Raw genomic sequence first — 16,827 nt, 5'->3', positions numbered from 1 at the left:
TTGATGTCTCAAGAAACTTAAGGCACAGCTTACACTTTGAAAATGGGAAAATACTTTTTCCAAGTGAGATTCAGTTCTAGAAGACCTTTGACTACTGTGCTTTAATCATTTTTTAATGTCCATAATATGATTATCCAGCATTATACATATGCATATAAGTATATTTCACAGAATAGCACTCAGGGAAAACACTTTCCTTGCCATATTTGAGTGATTTGGGCCATCGTTTTCAGTAGAAATTAAGCTTATTTGTACAAAAGCTTTTCCAGTTGTCACGGTTGGAAAGATACGCTATTTAATGTAAATTCTTTCAGTGCCATCTTCCTGAATTTGCAGAAGGACAGCATTAGTGTCTCAGCTGACACTGAAAGGATTCTGAAGCCATAGCAAAGTGTAATTGACAATATACTGAGGCTACACAAAAAATTGTGGATAGTATAGTGAAACTGTCTGTAGGACTACCTATTTCTCCCTAAGGTCCAGAAAACCTTTAACATGTGGCACTAGTAATTCATAGTGCATAGGACAAGACAGAGCAGTCATTTTAAGGAATAAGTACAACACTGCTACAGCACAGAGCTGTTAGTTAGAAACAGTTCTTTTTCATTTCACAGTATTCATAAACGTCTGAAAGCTAACAGCGCAGCAGCATACAGTTGCCAACAACTGCACTTTATGCCTACTTAAGCTTTACACAGAATAAGTTTATAATGCTTTCTCTCCACTTCCTTTTCTTAGATCAGATCTTGTATAGTCTCTCACTACATACATATCCCTTTGGAAATTTGGGGGAATTTTACTAGTGCCTTGTCCACACGTTAACCCACCAGGTATGTTATCCAAAGAGATTTTAGAAGAGTAACCTGTGAAAGCGAGAGACCCTCTTTGAGAAAACTTCTCTCTGGCTAACTTACTGTGGGATAACCAAGAACGGGCGGTCCCAGTGTATGGGCAATCCTGGTGGGACAGGGGCACATTTAGGAAAACTCCCACACCTCCCAGGCAGACGGGATACCCTGCTGTTTGATGGCATTCCCAGCATTTGCAAACCAGTTTGTCTGATCACTAAGTTCTATTGTTTCCTCAGATAAGCAGGGCCCCAGTGAACAATTAAAGCTTTCAATAAATAATCTGTAAGCACATTCATTTGATTTACTGTTATTTGATACAGCAGTTAGTTTCAATGGGGCACTTACTATTGATCACGTAAAGTACTACAGACAAACATGAAACACTTCCAGAACTCCATGGATTATTACTCTTTATCTGCCACTCATCTGGCTTACTTGTAATGGTTGCAAAATTTAAAATCAATAACAACAATTAGTGTTCTGTATGCTCTCAGGAATGAATCATGTCAAATATGTTTTGTTGCAAACATGAAACGCTGGAGAGCGTATAAAACACGAAAGACTCTTGCAAGTAGCAAAACTCTAAACAACATTTCCCCTTCTATTATAAAGTTCCCAACACAGGGGGTAAAGTAAATCAAAAAATATATGCGTAATTTAAATGTACCTACAAGCATACACACAATTATAAAGGGACAATGATAAGATTAAAAAAAAAAAACTGAAACAGTTTAAGAATACAACTTTCAACTAAGCTGGAAAGAAAAAGGCAACACATTTTTCCTTAGAAAAATGCACGGTCACTTGACCTCAAAAGGAGTTCTGGGTTGCTAATAATGGGAGAGCTTGCTCCTGGGTAGGGAACTGAAAATGTATGAAATAGTCTGATTCATCCTCCTACTAGCTTTTCCTGAAGAGTCCACAACAACAACAACAAAAAGCTGGAAGTGGATTGTAAGTGGTTTACATAGGAAAACACTTTTTCTCTTAGCTTTAGATTCATAGAAATTTGTTGTGAATCTAATGAAATGCATGGAAGTAACAGTATTTTGAGATTTCTGCTAGAGTAATAATTCTAGATAATTAAAATGCAAAGCAATAAGAGAAATGTTTTATCATTAAACTGTAACCAGAGCTCTGTGTGAAGTCATCCATTCAGAAGACTTGTTTTTCATCAATTATTTGTTATTTATCTGATGTAAATATAAGAAGGTCTAATTAAAATGTATGACTCCTTATGCAGCTTCTTGTCATTAAGACCAATGAAAGCGTTCTGAAGACCATAATGAAATAATTATGTTTGCCTTTAAGAATCCTCTTCAACAACACATGGCAGTACTACACTAAATTAAAACATCAGGAACTAAATTTCTCTTGCATCTATTTCCATTTTCACTAATTATACCCCCAAGCTTTCCAATAGACCAGGCCCTAAAATTCTTTTGAAGCTGAAACAGCCTAAGGAACAGCAGCCTTCTCATAGTAATGGACTTTGATGAACAAACAAAGGTAATGCAGCCGCAGCCCTGGAAGCATTAATATTTCAGATAGAGTTATCACGTGAAAATATGTGTTTATTTGAAAAATGGGGTAAAAGACTGTTGGTAAAGAGCCAAATATCTGTTTCAGGGAAACTGATACTCTGATTTAATCTTACCTAATTGCGTCACTCCTTTCTCACCTCATTTGGTCAGAGCGTTTTCTTTCTCTGTACAGAAATTAACTGCAGCAGAAGCATAACAAACATGCTATTACTGGGCAGTGTCAGTGTAAAATTCTGTAACTAAGCTCTGCTTTCACGCTTTAGTAAAGGTGGAAACAGCAACTTTGAGCAGTTGCAGCTTTCATACTGGGCTCCATTTCACAGACTGAGGTAGAGCTAATTTCTCTAACAGCATCCAGACATACAGTCCTTCCCAACACGTAGCTCGTACTTCACCCATGAAGTTCTGCAGGATCTATCCAAAACACAGGCAAATGAAAGGATTCAGATAAGGAAGAAACAGAAAAGGATGTGAGTCAGCTCAGACTTCTTGCAGTCAGCTGACAGCTTCATTGCAAAACTTAAGAAAGATAATGGCTTCTTTCTGCCATGGTCTCAAAGAAGTGAATGTGGCAATGCATGCAAAATGTAGAAAGGCAAACAGCTCACATACCTAACCCACACAGCCTGTGACAGTACGTGCAACTAGAAACACACAGCTGGAATGTGCTCTCAAAATGGAGAAAGGAAGGCTGAGGTTCACTGCCAGATGAGGATTTGAGAAAAGTACATCCTTCTATCAACCCCCTCATCAAAGATACTTTGCACAAACACCTGAGAGACATAGGTGATTTGCCAATATTCATTCCACATCTTAAGGCTTGGTGTTCAAAGCGTGGAGTGAAAACAGGAGCGTTTGTAACAAAGGCAGGTCTCTGAGGGTTCCCAGCCAGCCCCGAAGGAGGATCTGACATACATCAATCCAGTAACTCATCATTTTTTTTTCCTACAAAAGAATGAAAGAAGCAAACCAGAACAACAAAGCAATGCAAAGGAATAGTCTGAAAGATGGAGTGAAGGAAAAAGAAAAATCCCCTCAAATTAAAGGTTGAGAGACAGAAGTATGAAGCACTGTTTAAAAGCAAACAAACAAAGCCCCCTAAGGACTTGATCCTAACAATGAGAAGCAAACACGCGCATGACTGTGAGCCAGGCCTTTGATTCGTGCCCCAAGCCAAAAATGCAGGTTGATGGATTAGTGTTTTCTGTGAGGAATGGAAGGTTTGTCGAGAAGACAGTACCTTTGACTAGGTTAACAGTTGTTAAGAGCTGTGCAGAAAACACAGACAAGCTGTGGGGCTCACAGGCATTTCCCTGCGTCTGGGGAAAGCCCCCGTCTTCTGACCAAAGGCAGTGCCTGGGAGCAGCAAGGTTTGGGCAGGTATCGCCAGATGGCACTGTTACACAGTTTTCCAAGTCCTCTTCCTTCCTGTTCGAGTGAATGTTCAGTCTTGGAAAGACAGGCGATGTTGGCCTTCCTGGTGGCTTTTCTGGTGCGAGGCGAGGAGCAGAGGCACGGGCCTGGGACGAGGCCTACTGGCCTTGAGTGGGACTGACACCGCTTTAAATCAACTCAGCCCCTGTTAGGTCTGCTTATCACGCAGTAGCCTGCAAAACTTCCTGACACTGGTCTCCAGCTGGCAGAGGAGAGACTTTGGTGCAAGACTGGAAGATGACAGGCCAGTGCTATCATACAGGCAAAGAGAGATACACCTCTGCATGATGGGCTGCGTGCTGCCAGCAGGCTGGCTGAGAAGTAACAAAACGCTGTGAACATCGCTACTATGGTGTGTTTCACCACAAGCTGTGTTCAGATAAAAGAAATGTCAGGATTCAAGAGATTTTTTGTTTCGTATCACTGTTGTTGTTTTTTCCTGACTGAACCATTTCTTCCACTCTGAGCGTATTATGGGAGCAAATGGCTTTCCAGCATTGAAGCACCCACTGAAGTAAACCCGCGTTGGATCTAATGGCAGCATTTGTCTCTGGTTGGTGCAACACTAGGCAACTCAGTCAGCTGCTCTACATCTCTGCTATGGAGCTTGAAAGGAAAAAGGAAAATAATCCTTTTTTTTTTTTTTTTCCTAAGAAGAAAAGCAGTGTTGGCTGTTCCTCCTGCTGAATATCCAGCACAATGGCATCAGCATTTACTAGTATTTCAGTAAAGTAGTGGTACATAAACATGTTAAAGGCTCAGTCATAGAAGCACTCTGTGTCTGAAACTCCTATTAAATCCAAGGGTGGAGCGCTGAGTGCATTGAAGGGCTTCACTAGATAAGGCTCTAAAAGACAAAGATACACTTAATTTGTCTTGTTATTGTTCAAAGATCCTTGCTAAAAATACAATGTGAGCGGAGAGAAAAGTATTATGGTTCAGTGGAAAGACATCCTCCTAATCATTACATGAAACAAAGCCGTGCTAAAAAAAGTCTTTGTTGTGAGACATTTCTCCGCTCTTTATCTTAAGGGATGCACTTAAAGGGTAAACTCTAAGTCACTGAAAGTGCATGAAACGGAAATCCCTCCAAACTATGGATGGACTTTAACACCATGTCCTTAGCAGTGAAGATCCAGAGCACTTTGAGAATTTATAAATACTCACTCAAGCTTTAACCTATTAAACCTATACAAGTGTCACTTGCATGTATATATTTAACTTACATAGTTTTATAATATTCCATTTATATATGGTATAAGCAGGGGAAAGAAAAATCACCTTGTCCAAGGGGGAACAGAAGGTATATTATATACTCTGTGTCCAGGATTCTTTACACAGACTTTCTGGATTGTATTTCCATCTCTCAACAAAAGTATTTGAAGAAGCTGTAAAACTCAAACAGAATGCTAAAAGAAAGTGGGGTCAGTTATATAAGAGCTGGCATCAGTTTGTTACGTTTTTCCTTACCCACTCCCGAATAAAGGGACAAAGAAGTTAACATTGTGGGAATGTGTTCCTAAACCACATGATATCCTTATCAGATTGTCATGTACAACAGAAGTTCTCTCACACAGACCCCATGCTGGTGATCTGCGGTGAGCTGCCCCCATCACATGATGCAAGCAAGCTCTCTGTTCCTATTCAGATCACTAAAATGAGCTGAAGGAAGCTAGATTCCTCACCCCTCCCCAGAATAAGCAAAGTGTGGAGTGAACACAATCACATGAATTCACTGTCTCTGGGAAAACAATACAGAGCAGTTGCAAATGAGAGGTGAGAATATGAAGATCATCTAACTATTAAAACCTATACCAGGAGGAAAAGTTTGAAACTGACTGAGAAAAAATCCACTCCTATGCAAGGAAGCAAACAGAGAATCAGAGAAATAAGCGAGACAGGCAAACTACATGGGAAAAAAAAAAAAAAAAAAAAAAAAACCTAGCCTTGTGCTTTAAATGTTGAATTCTGAAAACTCCACTTGTAAATTTACAGAAAAAGAGTAATATGCTGTTTAAAACAAGACCTGCTTTGTCCTGTAAGTGTCTCTACTTCCACTCAATGTTGTGAATTCTGTCATTTAATTGCTTTTTCATGTAGCTTAGGTGAAGTGGAAAAATCCTTTAAAATTTTTAATATTAAATAAAAGTTCTAGACAATATCTGGTCATTTCAATACATGGCCTGTTTTTAAAAGTGCTGAGGGAGCTCTTAGATGCTCCGCATTTTTGGAAGTGAAGCCATGAAATGTGGATTTAGGATGCTAACTTCAGGCTACTGTTTCTGACATTCTTAACTTTTGAAACACATTTGCTCATGGAGCGATGGATTAATAAAATTCCAAACATGAGATTATTTTTAAAAAGGTAATTTAAAATCCAGATTTCTGGATGAAAGTTGTTTACTGACTACAATCAGAAGGAATAGCTGAGATTATGGTGACTGAAAGAATACACAGAAGATTCATTCCCACATCGTATCAGTTTGTTTATTTTGTACCTAGAATATGGTTCTCATAAAAAGGCAGCAGCAGACGGAAGACATTACTCTTGGTTTGCCTGCTACTAAACCCAGTTTTGCTGCCCTCCTGCTATACTTCTTCTTGCAGTACAGAGGAGATGATTATTCTGTTATTTTAGAAGAGTTTGGAGCATTTCATGGCTTCTATTTTCGTGGTTCCATTTGGTTTGAAAGGGCTTGGATTTCAGCACGAAGTGGCATGGGTCACACTGCATGGGGACAGACTTCATGCACGTGAGCAAAGGTCAAAATCAATCATAGCTTTGTATTTCCAGCCCTATTACTTTTGGCAGTTTACCCTGCCAGAAGGGGCTAAAATATCTGCTTCCCAAAAGGAGTAAACATCAATAGGCGGCAGGCGGATAATCAGCTTCTCAACCACACAGCAGTGAGAAACGAGTGGACGGGATCTCCTCCTTGCGACAGCCATTTAGCTATCTAAACCCTACATATAACGTTTCCAGTAAAAAGTTTAAGGTTTTCACAGTGCAGTAATTTGAAAAGGACAATAGGCCTATTTAGGTAATTATATTATGCAGGCTTTGTTACTGGGCAGCCCTGCTCAGTCCCAGAAAGTCTGGATAATCAAAAGTGTCCAAGTACAGGAAGGGGAAAAGTACAACCCCACCCTCCCTCGCAGCCGCTGCCAGGATCCGTGGATCCTGAAGGGTAAAGTCTATTTACCGAAGTTCCTTGGCCATTTTATATATCCACCAATATCCTTCCTTACAGGGCTGCGCACCGCAGCCTTGCCGGGGTGGGAGCCACCCACTGCAGGCCCCCCTGCCAGGGCAGACAACGGGGAAAGAGCGAGGGACCAGCCCCCCGCTCACACACGCACCAGCGCTGGCCTCCGTGGCCGGGCAGACCTGAGAACTCATCGCAGCCCCACTCAGCTTTAAGGTTTCAATGGGATGGACTGACAGCCACAGCCCTTTCCAGCACGGCATCACTTTCACCGGCAGGCCCCCAAACCCAAACGCTGGTTGCGCAGCACAGCCGCAGCGCTTCAGCTGTGTGCGGGGCAGTGCGTGAATTAGATGTGAGCACTGGGGTCTGTGGAGGCCCAACCTGCCCACGGGCTGCCCGGCTCCCCACGCACCACCAGGCAAAGACCCTGGCTGGGCTGCAGCCCTGCCTGCCGTGCAGGCGCGATGCTGGCACGCTCAGCTAACGCGGCCCTGGGAAGCGCGCTCAGCAGTAAGTGGGGATTTAGCTGGATGTGAGGATGACTAACTTGGCCGTCTGAAACATTATCTCTCCCTTTCAACTCCTTAACTTCAGCGTAACCTCTGCAAGGCAGCGCTGCAGCAGGCTAGCTTTGTTCTGACAAGTTACACCTTCACTGCACAGACGCATTAGGCAAGTAGGGAGTCACACAAAGATACATTGCTTTTCCTCCGAGCTTATCCCACCCCAGCTTCGCCAGCGAATGCCTCTCATCATTTTTATCTGCAGGAGTTTTTGACAGCGTCGCATGTCCATTAGAGTTTTCCTGCGCCAGCAGATGAATCGGGCGACCTAGATCAGAGCCTGCGTAGAGGATCGGTTGCTCTCATTTCAATTCATTTGGAAGAAAAATATCCCCTTGTGACGTTCTGAGTGAGAAAATCTGTGTATTGAAGAGGATCAGAAACAAATACTTCTCATCACATATTTCAGGGGGCACTACGCCACAAGTACAAAAAAATTAAATAAAAACTCTATTCCTGAGCATATCAATCCTAACGATTACAATGTAAAGTTTATATGTGAGCTTTAAAGAAAATAACCTGGTTCAAACAGATCTTGCCTTTTGGGCACTAGCAAACACACCTGCAGCAATTTGATACTTGGGAACGCAGATTACAAGTCCTTACTTCAAAATGTTTGTTTTTAAATTCAGAAAGATGAAAGAAAAAGTACTGCACTTTTTTTTTTTTCTGTTGAGCGCAGATGTTTCCAGTGCTCCCAGTGCTTGCACAGAACAAGAACCCGACCCGAATACCGCAATAATCCGGAATTCAGAAGTAGAATGTATGCCTTCCCGATTTCCATCTTCACAAACTTTCTGAACTTTCCTTCTAGACCTCTCCAGATGGACACTTCCCACAGGACCCAAACAATAACCGCATGCTCCAGGAGTGCCCGCATCATGCTGCACTCTGTTGCCATGTTCATAACTTTTGCCTTCATCATACTCCTTACTCTTCCAAATGTAACAAAACACGGTAGGTAGTAGTATTACGATACATGATATTATCAGTTAAAAGACTACATAGTACCAAGCAAACTTATTCTGGCTTTGGGCCTTCTCATTTGTTTTTTACCTGTTTAATTAATGAAGACTAATGAAAACTTTTTTTAATGCTTTTCCAAGGCCGAAGGAAAATCACTATGCCTCGCAGTTCACTCTTAGGGCTTGTCCCGTTCCCACTTCCACGCTATTTAGTTAGCTCACATTTCACCAAAAGTTACTTGTTTTCTCTTGGTAATTGTTGTCACTACACAATAAGGGAGCAGAAAATTCCATCTGTCATAAAAGTATAAATTAATCATTCTTGTGATCTTAACTTTAGTTGTTTTTGTCCTCTTAACAACTATTCTCCTCTAATTTGATTATATCAACCTGATTTTTATCTTAGGAGAGAAGGAGGGAGAATTACTCATGATTAAAACCCGCAGTCAGTTCTAATATCATTTTTGAGTCCACAATTTCCTCTATAAAGAAATAACTTCTCTTTAAACCCGTAACAAGGTAAGTAGCATCAGATAAAATATAAACATGCATGAGCACACGAATGCATACAATTTGTGTGTGCTCGCTGCACATCTTACATTACACAGTGGCTAACATTTGAGTTGCAGACCCATAGCATGCTTTTCCTCCCACAGGGGGAGGAAAAAAATGCCACACAAGTTAAGGTCATGTTTGGGTTGCATCTTACCCTCTGCTTCACTTTGCAGACCCTCGTGGACTACAAAATTCGTGATGTTGCAGGAGTGCGTTGGCTTAGTGAATTGTAACGGGATTAACATCCTGAAGATGTGCTGAAGTTGGAGACCTACACCGCTCTGCCTTAACCTCTGCGATGGCCAATTTTGCGAGTATTTCAGCTGAAACCTTGATGCTGGGATTGTTGCTGGGCTGTTCTGAGTCTGCACTGTTCAGGTATTATTCCCTTAACAACCATTTACCTTTTACTCTGCAATCACATCTCTATCAAAGCAATATTTCTCAGGCCTAAAGCTATGGCTGCAGGTGTACTGCTTTTATGGGAGAGCCAAAAATAAAACAACAAACAACACAAAAAAAAAATTACATGTCTAATAATTTCAAAATTTGGCTACAATTCCATTTCATTAAATCACCAAGGTCTTCATAAAAAGGGAGAATCAGGAAACACTTCAGTTCAAATCAACCATTGTTATCTTCATATTTGTAATCACTGGAACAACCTTTAAACCACTGAAAGTTTTCTCTACCACAAAAATTCTGGTTTTTGACATTATTTTCAGGAGATACAGCATCAAATCTTGCACACTGACAGAATTTTACTATTTTATAATCCACGTATATGTATTTATCCACACACATAAAGTGCTTACAGTTTTTCCAAAATTAAAATCACAACTTGCTCTAGAAATCAAACAGAATTCTTCCTTTAGACTAACTAAATTGCTTTTCCGTATTCACATACCATTAAATTTCACAGTTCAAATTACAGCCACCGGATTATAATTCAGGTTTCAGCCTGACTTTAGATTCCCATGCAGTGAAGATTAATCCCATTCCTCACAAAGTTATGAGACCGGATTCCTGAATGCATTTGCCTTGTATTTTTTCTATTTACTCTTGTTAATATTAGTTTCTCTGACTAGCTAAACTTCACTGTTATCAACACTTGTCTCTTATCACAGGCCCTAAGCAAATGACATATTTACCACTCATTCCATTCCGATAAGGGTAATCCCGTGTTTAACTTGTCCAAGAACAAACATCATATATTTTGTTCTTAAGAATCATGCCTCTAGTTATTAACAAAACAAAAGAGAATGAACAGGAGATTTTAAAACCAGAAGTTATTTAAGAATATGTTGCAAATGAAAGCGTTTTACGATAGCTTATTCCTCCTACTTTAGGAAAGTTTAATTCTAAGTTTCCACGATATCGCTGCCGAAGTTATAGGAAAGTTCCTTCCATAGCAGAAAAACACATTTTTAGTGAAACATCTGTTTGTTTTTTTTTCCCTCTAACTGAAGCTCGCCCAGAGCTAGGAACATTATTTTGAAGAAAGAGCTTTGTTTCGTATCTCATTTGAAGCATTTTGAGAACAGCGTGGAGAAAATAAACATCCCATGCTGAACTTCACAGTCTAATTTTAATTGTAAAGACATCAAAATATTTGCAGTGTCGTAGGCTGGTAGTCATTGATTTCTACAGTTCTGTTTTCCTTACTCAACCCACACAAATGTCATTTGCTGACTGAAAACTTTTGAGAAGAGTGAAAAACGCATTACTTCATCGACCATTTTTTAAATTTATTTTTCGATCCCACCCCCCTGCCTTGGGATTAACTGTATTGAAGGGAGAACTATTCTAATTCCAGGCAACTTTTTAACACACTGCAAAACAAAAATTTCAAACAATCGGACAGTTAATGGTGTACTGGAGTGCCTGAGAGCGTGCTAAAAACATTTTGATAGATAGCCAAGTCATTTATCTAAATCACCGTCAGAGCAGTGAAGCATCCTGCAAGCTTTTATGCAGAGTAAAAGGGGATGCTTTCTGGCACTTCTTTCTCAAACTTGAAGTCGTGGAGTTACAATACTATCAGTTTACTATCTGTGTATTTCAGCACAAAATCAAGACTCTCTAACATAATAACATGTTTTCTTAAGTGTCCCACCACTAACTCTTCTTCCTCCATTACTAGTGTAACACTGCCTGAATCTCAAGGTATAGAAATAATTGATGGTTAAACTCAAAGGGTGCTCACAGTGAGTAGTTTTCTAGCAAAACAGCAACTTCTTAGAGCAACAAAGTGAAGAAGAAAGGTGGCAGCAAGGTCAGTACAAAGAAATATTGCCTTTTCTTCAGAAACTTAAAACTACTGTCTGATTTTTGGAATGGCACCTACCCACTGCAATTCAATGGCTTTGTAAGAACTGCACAGAGCAGCATTTTAATTGCTTGGCTGCTCTGCAGAAATGCACTTCAAGACAACAAGCATCCAGATTATCAAACGTGGTACAAAATTAGATTAAGGAGGCAAAGAAAAAAAAAAACTACAACAGAGATGCTATGTAAATTCTTCCTTCACTGGTTGGAGTTTTACAAGTGTTGTATTATATTACAATTTTATGTGCTCCTACTTGGCTTCACAACTGTTGTAATAAGGATCAATATACTACATAAGAAGGGATAAACAGAAAACAGCTCGGCGCTTTCTTTTCTTTTTCCCTCCTGGCCAAAGGAGAAAAAAGGCTTGCAAAGCACATTCTGCACAAAAATTCCCCCCCGCCCCTCATCACCCCTGCACTTAATTAAAAGTATTTTTTTTACATACATGCAAATAATAATAATTGCTTTAAAGTGGAAAAAGAACAGTTGGGACCTACATTGAGCACTGTGCCGGTGTTGCCACTCTGTTTGTGCCAATCCACTGAAGCATGCTTTGAGAGCCTTCTCCTGGAGCATGCAGGAAGACGGACTCGCAGTGTAGAAATCCAGCATCTGAGCAGGGCTCACTGCTAGAACATCCATACAGTCAAACATGATTCCCCCTGTACAGAATGCCTGCAAAAGTGCTTTCCTCTAGGTGTGGAGGAAAATGGCACATAAAAGTACACCCAACTCCATCAAACTCTGCCCCTTTTTTGGCACGTAGGCTGTTGGTCTTTTTCCCAGACCAGAATCATGAATTATGACAGACAACACAGCTAAAAGCCTGTAATTGATCCAAATGATCATTTACCATTTTCCAGGCTGCCCAGCCAATCCAGCAAGATGGGGGGAAGCAAGCCGCATTCCAAGTTTTAGCTCCGTTCAATCTCCCCCAAAATCTCTCTAGAACCAGTCCCGCTCCTCAGGCGCTTGCCGGCTGCCTGCAGCTCCTCGCGCCGCGCGGACGGCCGAGTCCCGGGGTCGAAACAGCTCCGGTAGGACCTCTGGATCCCCCTCAGCCATGAATAGATCCTTCTGCCTCTGAACAGCTCACTTCCTACTACTTGTGTCACACAGAATGAAAGATTGAATTGCCTAATATATGCGAGTGAACTTTCTGTGAACCCTTCCCAGGCTGCTAACCTTCAAATGACCCAGGCGTCTGACATCACCAGCTCCCAGGATTCTCACACGGCTTAAAAACTCCCAGCAGCCCGGCAGCGAGCAGGCAGCGGGCGGCGAGGGCGAGCGTGGCCCTCCCCGGGTTGCCCCACGTCGTTGGGCCAGCAAGCGCGAGCATGGAGGCAAAGAAAAAAATAAAATTTAAATAAAAAAATAAAAAATAAAAAAATCAGGAGGAGGAGAATCACGCCGGGAATAAAATCAGGCCCTGTGGCAGCCGGGAAGCTGTTTGCACAGCACTGCTTTAGGTGGTGGCTGCGAGCGGGGGGGGGGTTGTGCATTTCAGCTCAATTTGCTGAAACTTCTGTGCCCCCTCCCCGCTCCCTTCTCCCCCCGCTACATTCCTTTGGCCCCCTGGAGAGGCCATGAGCAACGCCCAGGCATCCGCTGCCGTGCCAGAGCCACAGCCACAGGCATCATCCCAGCTTCAGGGCAGCGGGGAGCTGGCTCACCCCGAAGGGGCACTGCCGCTCGGTGCCACCCGCAAAGGGATGGCTGGCACAGCCCGGCTCCTGGTGTGCCCATCCCTGCCACAGGGAGGGTCTGCGGGTTCCTACCTCTCCTCACTAGCTCTTTTCTCACTCCTAAATCATGCAGCTGTGTATTACAGCTGCAAAGGAGGCAGGCCACACCGCTCAGTGCTCCCAGGCTTGCCCGCTGGGCCGGGGTGTGTCCACATGCTCATGTAGGCCCAGGACAGTGAGACCACAGCCCAGCCTGGGGCAGGAGGCAACTCCCTCCTCTCCCATCCTGGCTGCCACCATCCCAGGTCTCGCCTGTCTCTGATTAGCTGAGAGGGGCAGGGCTGGCTCACGTGGCCCCAGAGGGGCTGTATCAGCTTTCACACAGCTAATAAGCCCCAGCTACCAGGAGGTTGAGAGGGGAAAAAGGCAACGGGCTGCTTTGTGGGGTCCGGACCTACCCGGTCCTCATCCTGCTCCACACAGATATTGGTGAGAGAAGGCCACAGTTGCCCCCAGGCAGAGCACTTAGCTGCCCCTTACACCCATGCACAGCAGAGGCTGCCATGTCCTCCCTCACCATCATTTTGAAGGCACTGGGCTACATCTGCCTTCACTTCATGGCTGGAGACCCATCCCAATGCCCACGCAGCACCATTTCTGGCTTCCTTACCTTGTGGCCCCATGTAAGACCTTGCCAGGGCTGCCCTCAGCCAGCGCCGTGTGCATGGCTCTCTGCTGGCCTACCCTTCACATCAAGCCAGCACAAAGCTCTGGCCTTCTTCTATGAATAATCATCCTCTGCAAAGTCTTGCTTCCAAAGAGACTCCATTGAGACCTTATTTCTACAGACACTTTAAAAGTGGAAAATAACATTGAGGAGCCTGGAAACACTCCCTCTGCCCCACTGGAAAGGACATAAGCTAAATGACCACATGCATGCTTTTACTTTAAGTGAATGTGCCAAGGCTCTGGCAGAGAGAGCATGCACAGCCCTGAGGAGCCCGGGGCAAGATTTCCAGAGGCACAGAGGAGCCTGGTTCCAGGAGAAGCAAGAATTTCCCTCCTTTCTCTGCCTTTCAGCCGTCCCTCCCTTCTCCCCTCCAGCCACTTGTGCAGCTTCTCAGCATTTCATGAAAATCAAAAGCTAGCTCAGGTTGGAAAACTGGAAAATGAAACACTCCATTACTGCATGTTTTCTCAAATCCCAGAATCGGAGCCTGGCAGAGCAGGGGACACCGTGCAGGGAAAAGGCACACAATTGAGGACTGTAAAGAAATACTGGAGAGAGATTCACTCTGGGACCTGTGCAACCAGTTTAATGGATGTGATGTCCTCTCTACAAAAAGTCCTTTGATGAACTGAGAGCTCTGTGACAATGCCTGTAGATTGTATTAACAAAACTTTTCACAAAGGTTGGAGAATTTAAATAAAAAACAAAAAAGACCCCCACAAACTTGCTCCTTTGAAACTGATACATCCATATTGCAAACAAGCAGCCTGAAAAAGACCTGTTGTAATCTGGAGGAGATAAAAACAAAACCTTTCTTAACGTTTTTTTTCCCTCAGATGGCAGAACTCCAGCTGTCCCTGCAGCAGGCAGCATCTCTTTCCACCTTCCCTCTAGGTAGAAAAGTGACAAAGCTGGAGTTTAACACTGTGTTTTTAAGGGCTTTCTAAGTTTGTCAGGATGTCCTCCCCCACGCTGGAAAGTCCTCAAGCCGATGAAGTCCCTGACACTCTGTAATCTGAAAATTATGCACAGCACATGTTTATCCAAAAAGTCATCCTTTAGGGAAAGCTTATTTAAACAATTTCAGCCCGGCAAGCAGAATTCTCCATAGCAAAATGGTAAGTGAAAAAGTGGTTAAATTTTTGTTGCAATCTCAGCTGGCTATATTGCTGCAATTTGGTTTGTTTTGAGTAACAGACCTAAATTAGAAGGCAGCATTTTCTAACCAAATGATACAGCATGCACGAGAAGTTTGGAATATGCAATGCGTCATCACAAAAATAACTTGAAGGGATCATACAAAACACAGTATGTCTTGTCAGTCTCTGATTTAGAGAGAAAATAGCATTTTGTGCAGACCAGGGCTCTTGGAACAGTTTAAGCTGAAGCCAAGAAAAACATATTGCCCGTGTGAATTAAAGTAAATAAAATCATACAAACAGAAATTCACTTCTGTTTATTCCATTACCAGTCCTCTAAAACCAAATTTACAAATAAAACCTGCCCAATTTTCTGCAAAATGTAGACTGGCAACTTCTGAAAGTAAACGTCAGGAAGTCACGCGTAGATGCATACGAATTGAAAAAGATTGCTTTTTCAAACTGTATCTAAATGAGCCAGGTAGCTCATCATGTTTTATTACGAATAATAGTTGTGCTAATGCTTACACTTATTACAAAAACCACATGTAATTAATGAATTCTTCAAATAGTCTAATCATTTGCTCACATACTATTTCTTCAATACAGTAATTTATGTATCTCATATTTCACTTTGAAATAGCATGATACTTGCGGTTTTTTAAACAGAGTATCAGGAAAAGCTACACTCATAAAACGGTGGGTATTTTCTAATTGAGATCAGGACTAACCACAATTATTGTGATAACTAATAGCCCTCTAATTCAAATGTAATGAAACTCTAAGTAATGCTACATATTTTAAATGTCTACCCAGCTCATACGGAGGTGCAGCAAGCAGGAAACTTCACTCCGATATCGTCCCCTTTATCCATGCAAAGAAACTGTGATTTCACATCACCACTTTGATCTGTTTTTTCTCAGACTGCAACGGCAGAATCTTTACAATAAACATATTCTTAGCCATAAGCGAAATAAAAAGCAAAAGTTCAAGTCAGAAATCTATTTCCTTTGGTGTTACTGTATATTTGTCAGTGTGACATAGCACATTTGAAACCCATAATCATAAAACAAAAATTTACAGCCAAGGTTTAGGGTCTACATCTGTTTCTCTGGTTTTTGTACTGCAATTACCCACTGGACAATTCAGAGAGAAGCACTATGAATCATGTGCTACACACGTTTGTGCTGGTCACTTTTTCTTTAGCACAAGAGTCTGAGGATGCTGTAACATGCCTCAACGAGAAAGAGCATTAACTAGAATTAGGTTTAGTGCGCTAGGCTTTCTAAATAAAAAGAACTTTACTATAAGCAACACAGTTACTCTTGGAATATTACAGGCATATTTATAGCAAGGAAAAATTAAAAAGTACATGCAAAAATTCTCTAAAACGAGTACCTCAGTGGAGGCATACTTTTTTTGCATGCATGCATTTTACTATTAATCAAATGTAGCACTCTCTTGAAACAGTTTTGACAGCAGAGTAAATGGTTACTAGTGAATGATGTGTGTGTTTAAGCAGTGAAAGCAGAGACAAAGTGATGTTTTCTTCTACTCCCTAGGCAAGAGCTGACACTAAGCTTGCTGCCTCAGCTTTGATACTCACAGATTCCTTTGTGTCAGTTGCTGGGAGAATCACTGGCAGTTCACTAACCCTGCCTCACACACAGAGACTTTGATTTTTACCTCTTCATTGAGAATAGATGTTAATATGAAACAGTACTTGTCCGCTTTGGCTTTTTTTTCTTTTCTTTTCTCCCCTCCAACTGGTGATACAGGGTTTCAAACCTGAAAATCTGAACCCCCCTAACACTACGT

At 41.9% G+C, this 16,827-nt stretch overlaps 1 protein-coding gene across 7 annotated transcripts in view; it reads right to left on the bottom strand.

Annotated features, from left to right (window-relative positions):
• RARB (retinoic acid receptor beta) overlaps window positions 1-16,827 on the bottom strand; it is a 326,955-nt gene that overhangs the window by 78,502 nt on the left and 231,626 nt on the right. Inside the window, exons 1-2 of one of the 7 annotated variants that reach the window (XM_021385651.1) lie at window positions 12,306-12,777; window positions 11,950-12,081 (exon numbers count right to left, since the gene is read on the bottom strand). The exons of 3 other annotated variants lie outside the window; for them this stretch is intronic. In XM_021385651.1, the coding sequence (XP_021241326.1) occupies window positions 11,950-12,064 (115 nt within the window). In that variant the 5' untranslated portion in view covers window positions 12,065-12,081; window positions 12,306-12,777. Of the gene's footprint in view, window positions 1-11,949; window positions 12,780-16,827 lie in introns of those variants that run through there. 3 more of the 7 variants (XM_021385650.1, XM_021385649.1, XM_021385652.1) reach the window with 3 other exon arrangements.

Source organism: Numida meleagris, chromosome 2 (genome assembly GCF_002078875.1).
Source record: "Numida meleagris isolate 19003 breed g44 Domestic line chromosome 2, NumMel1.0, whole genome shotgun sequence".
Taxonomy (NCBI): Eukaryota; Metazoa; Chordata; class Aves; order Galliformes; family Numididae; genus Numida; species Numida meleagris.
Note: the sequence above shows the minus strand (reverse complement) of the source record. Positions and strands in the feature narration are given on the sequence as shown.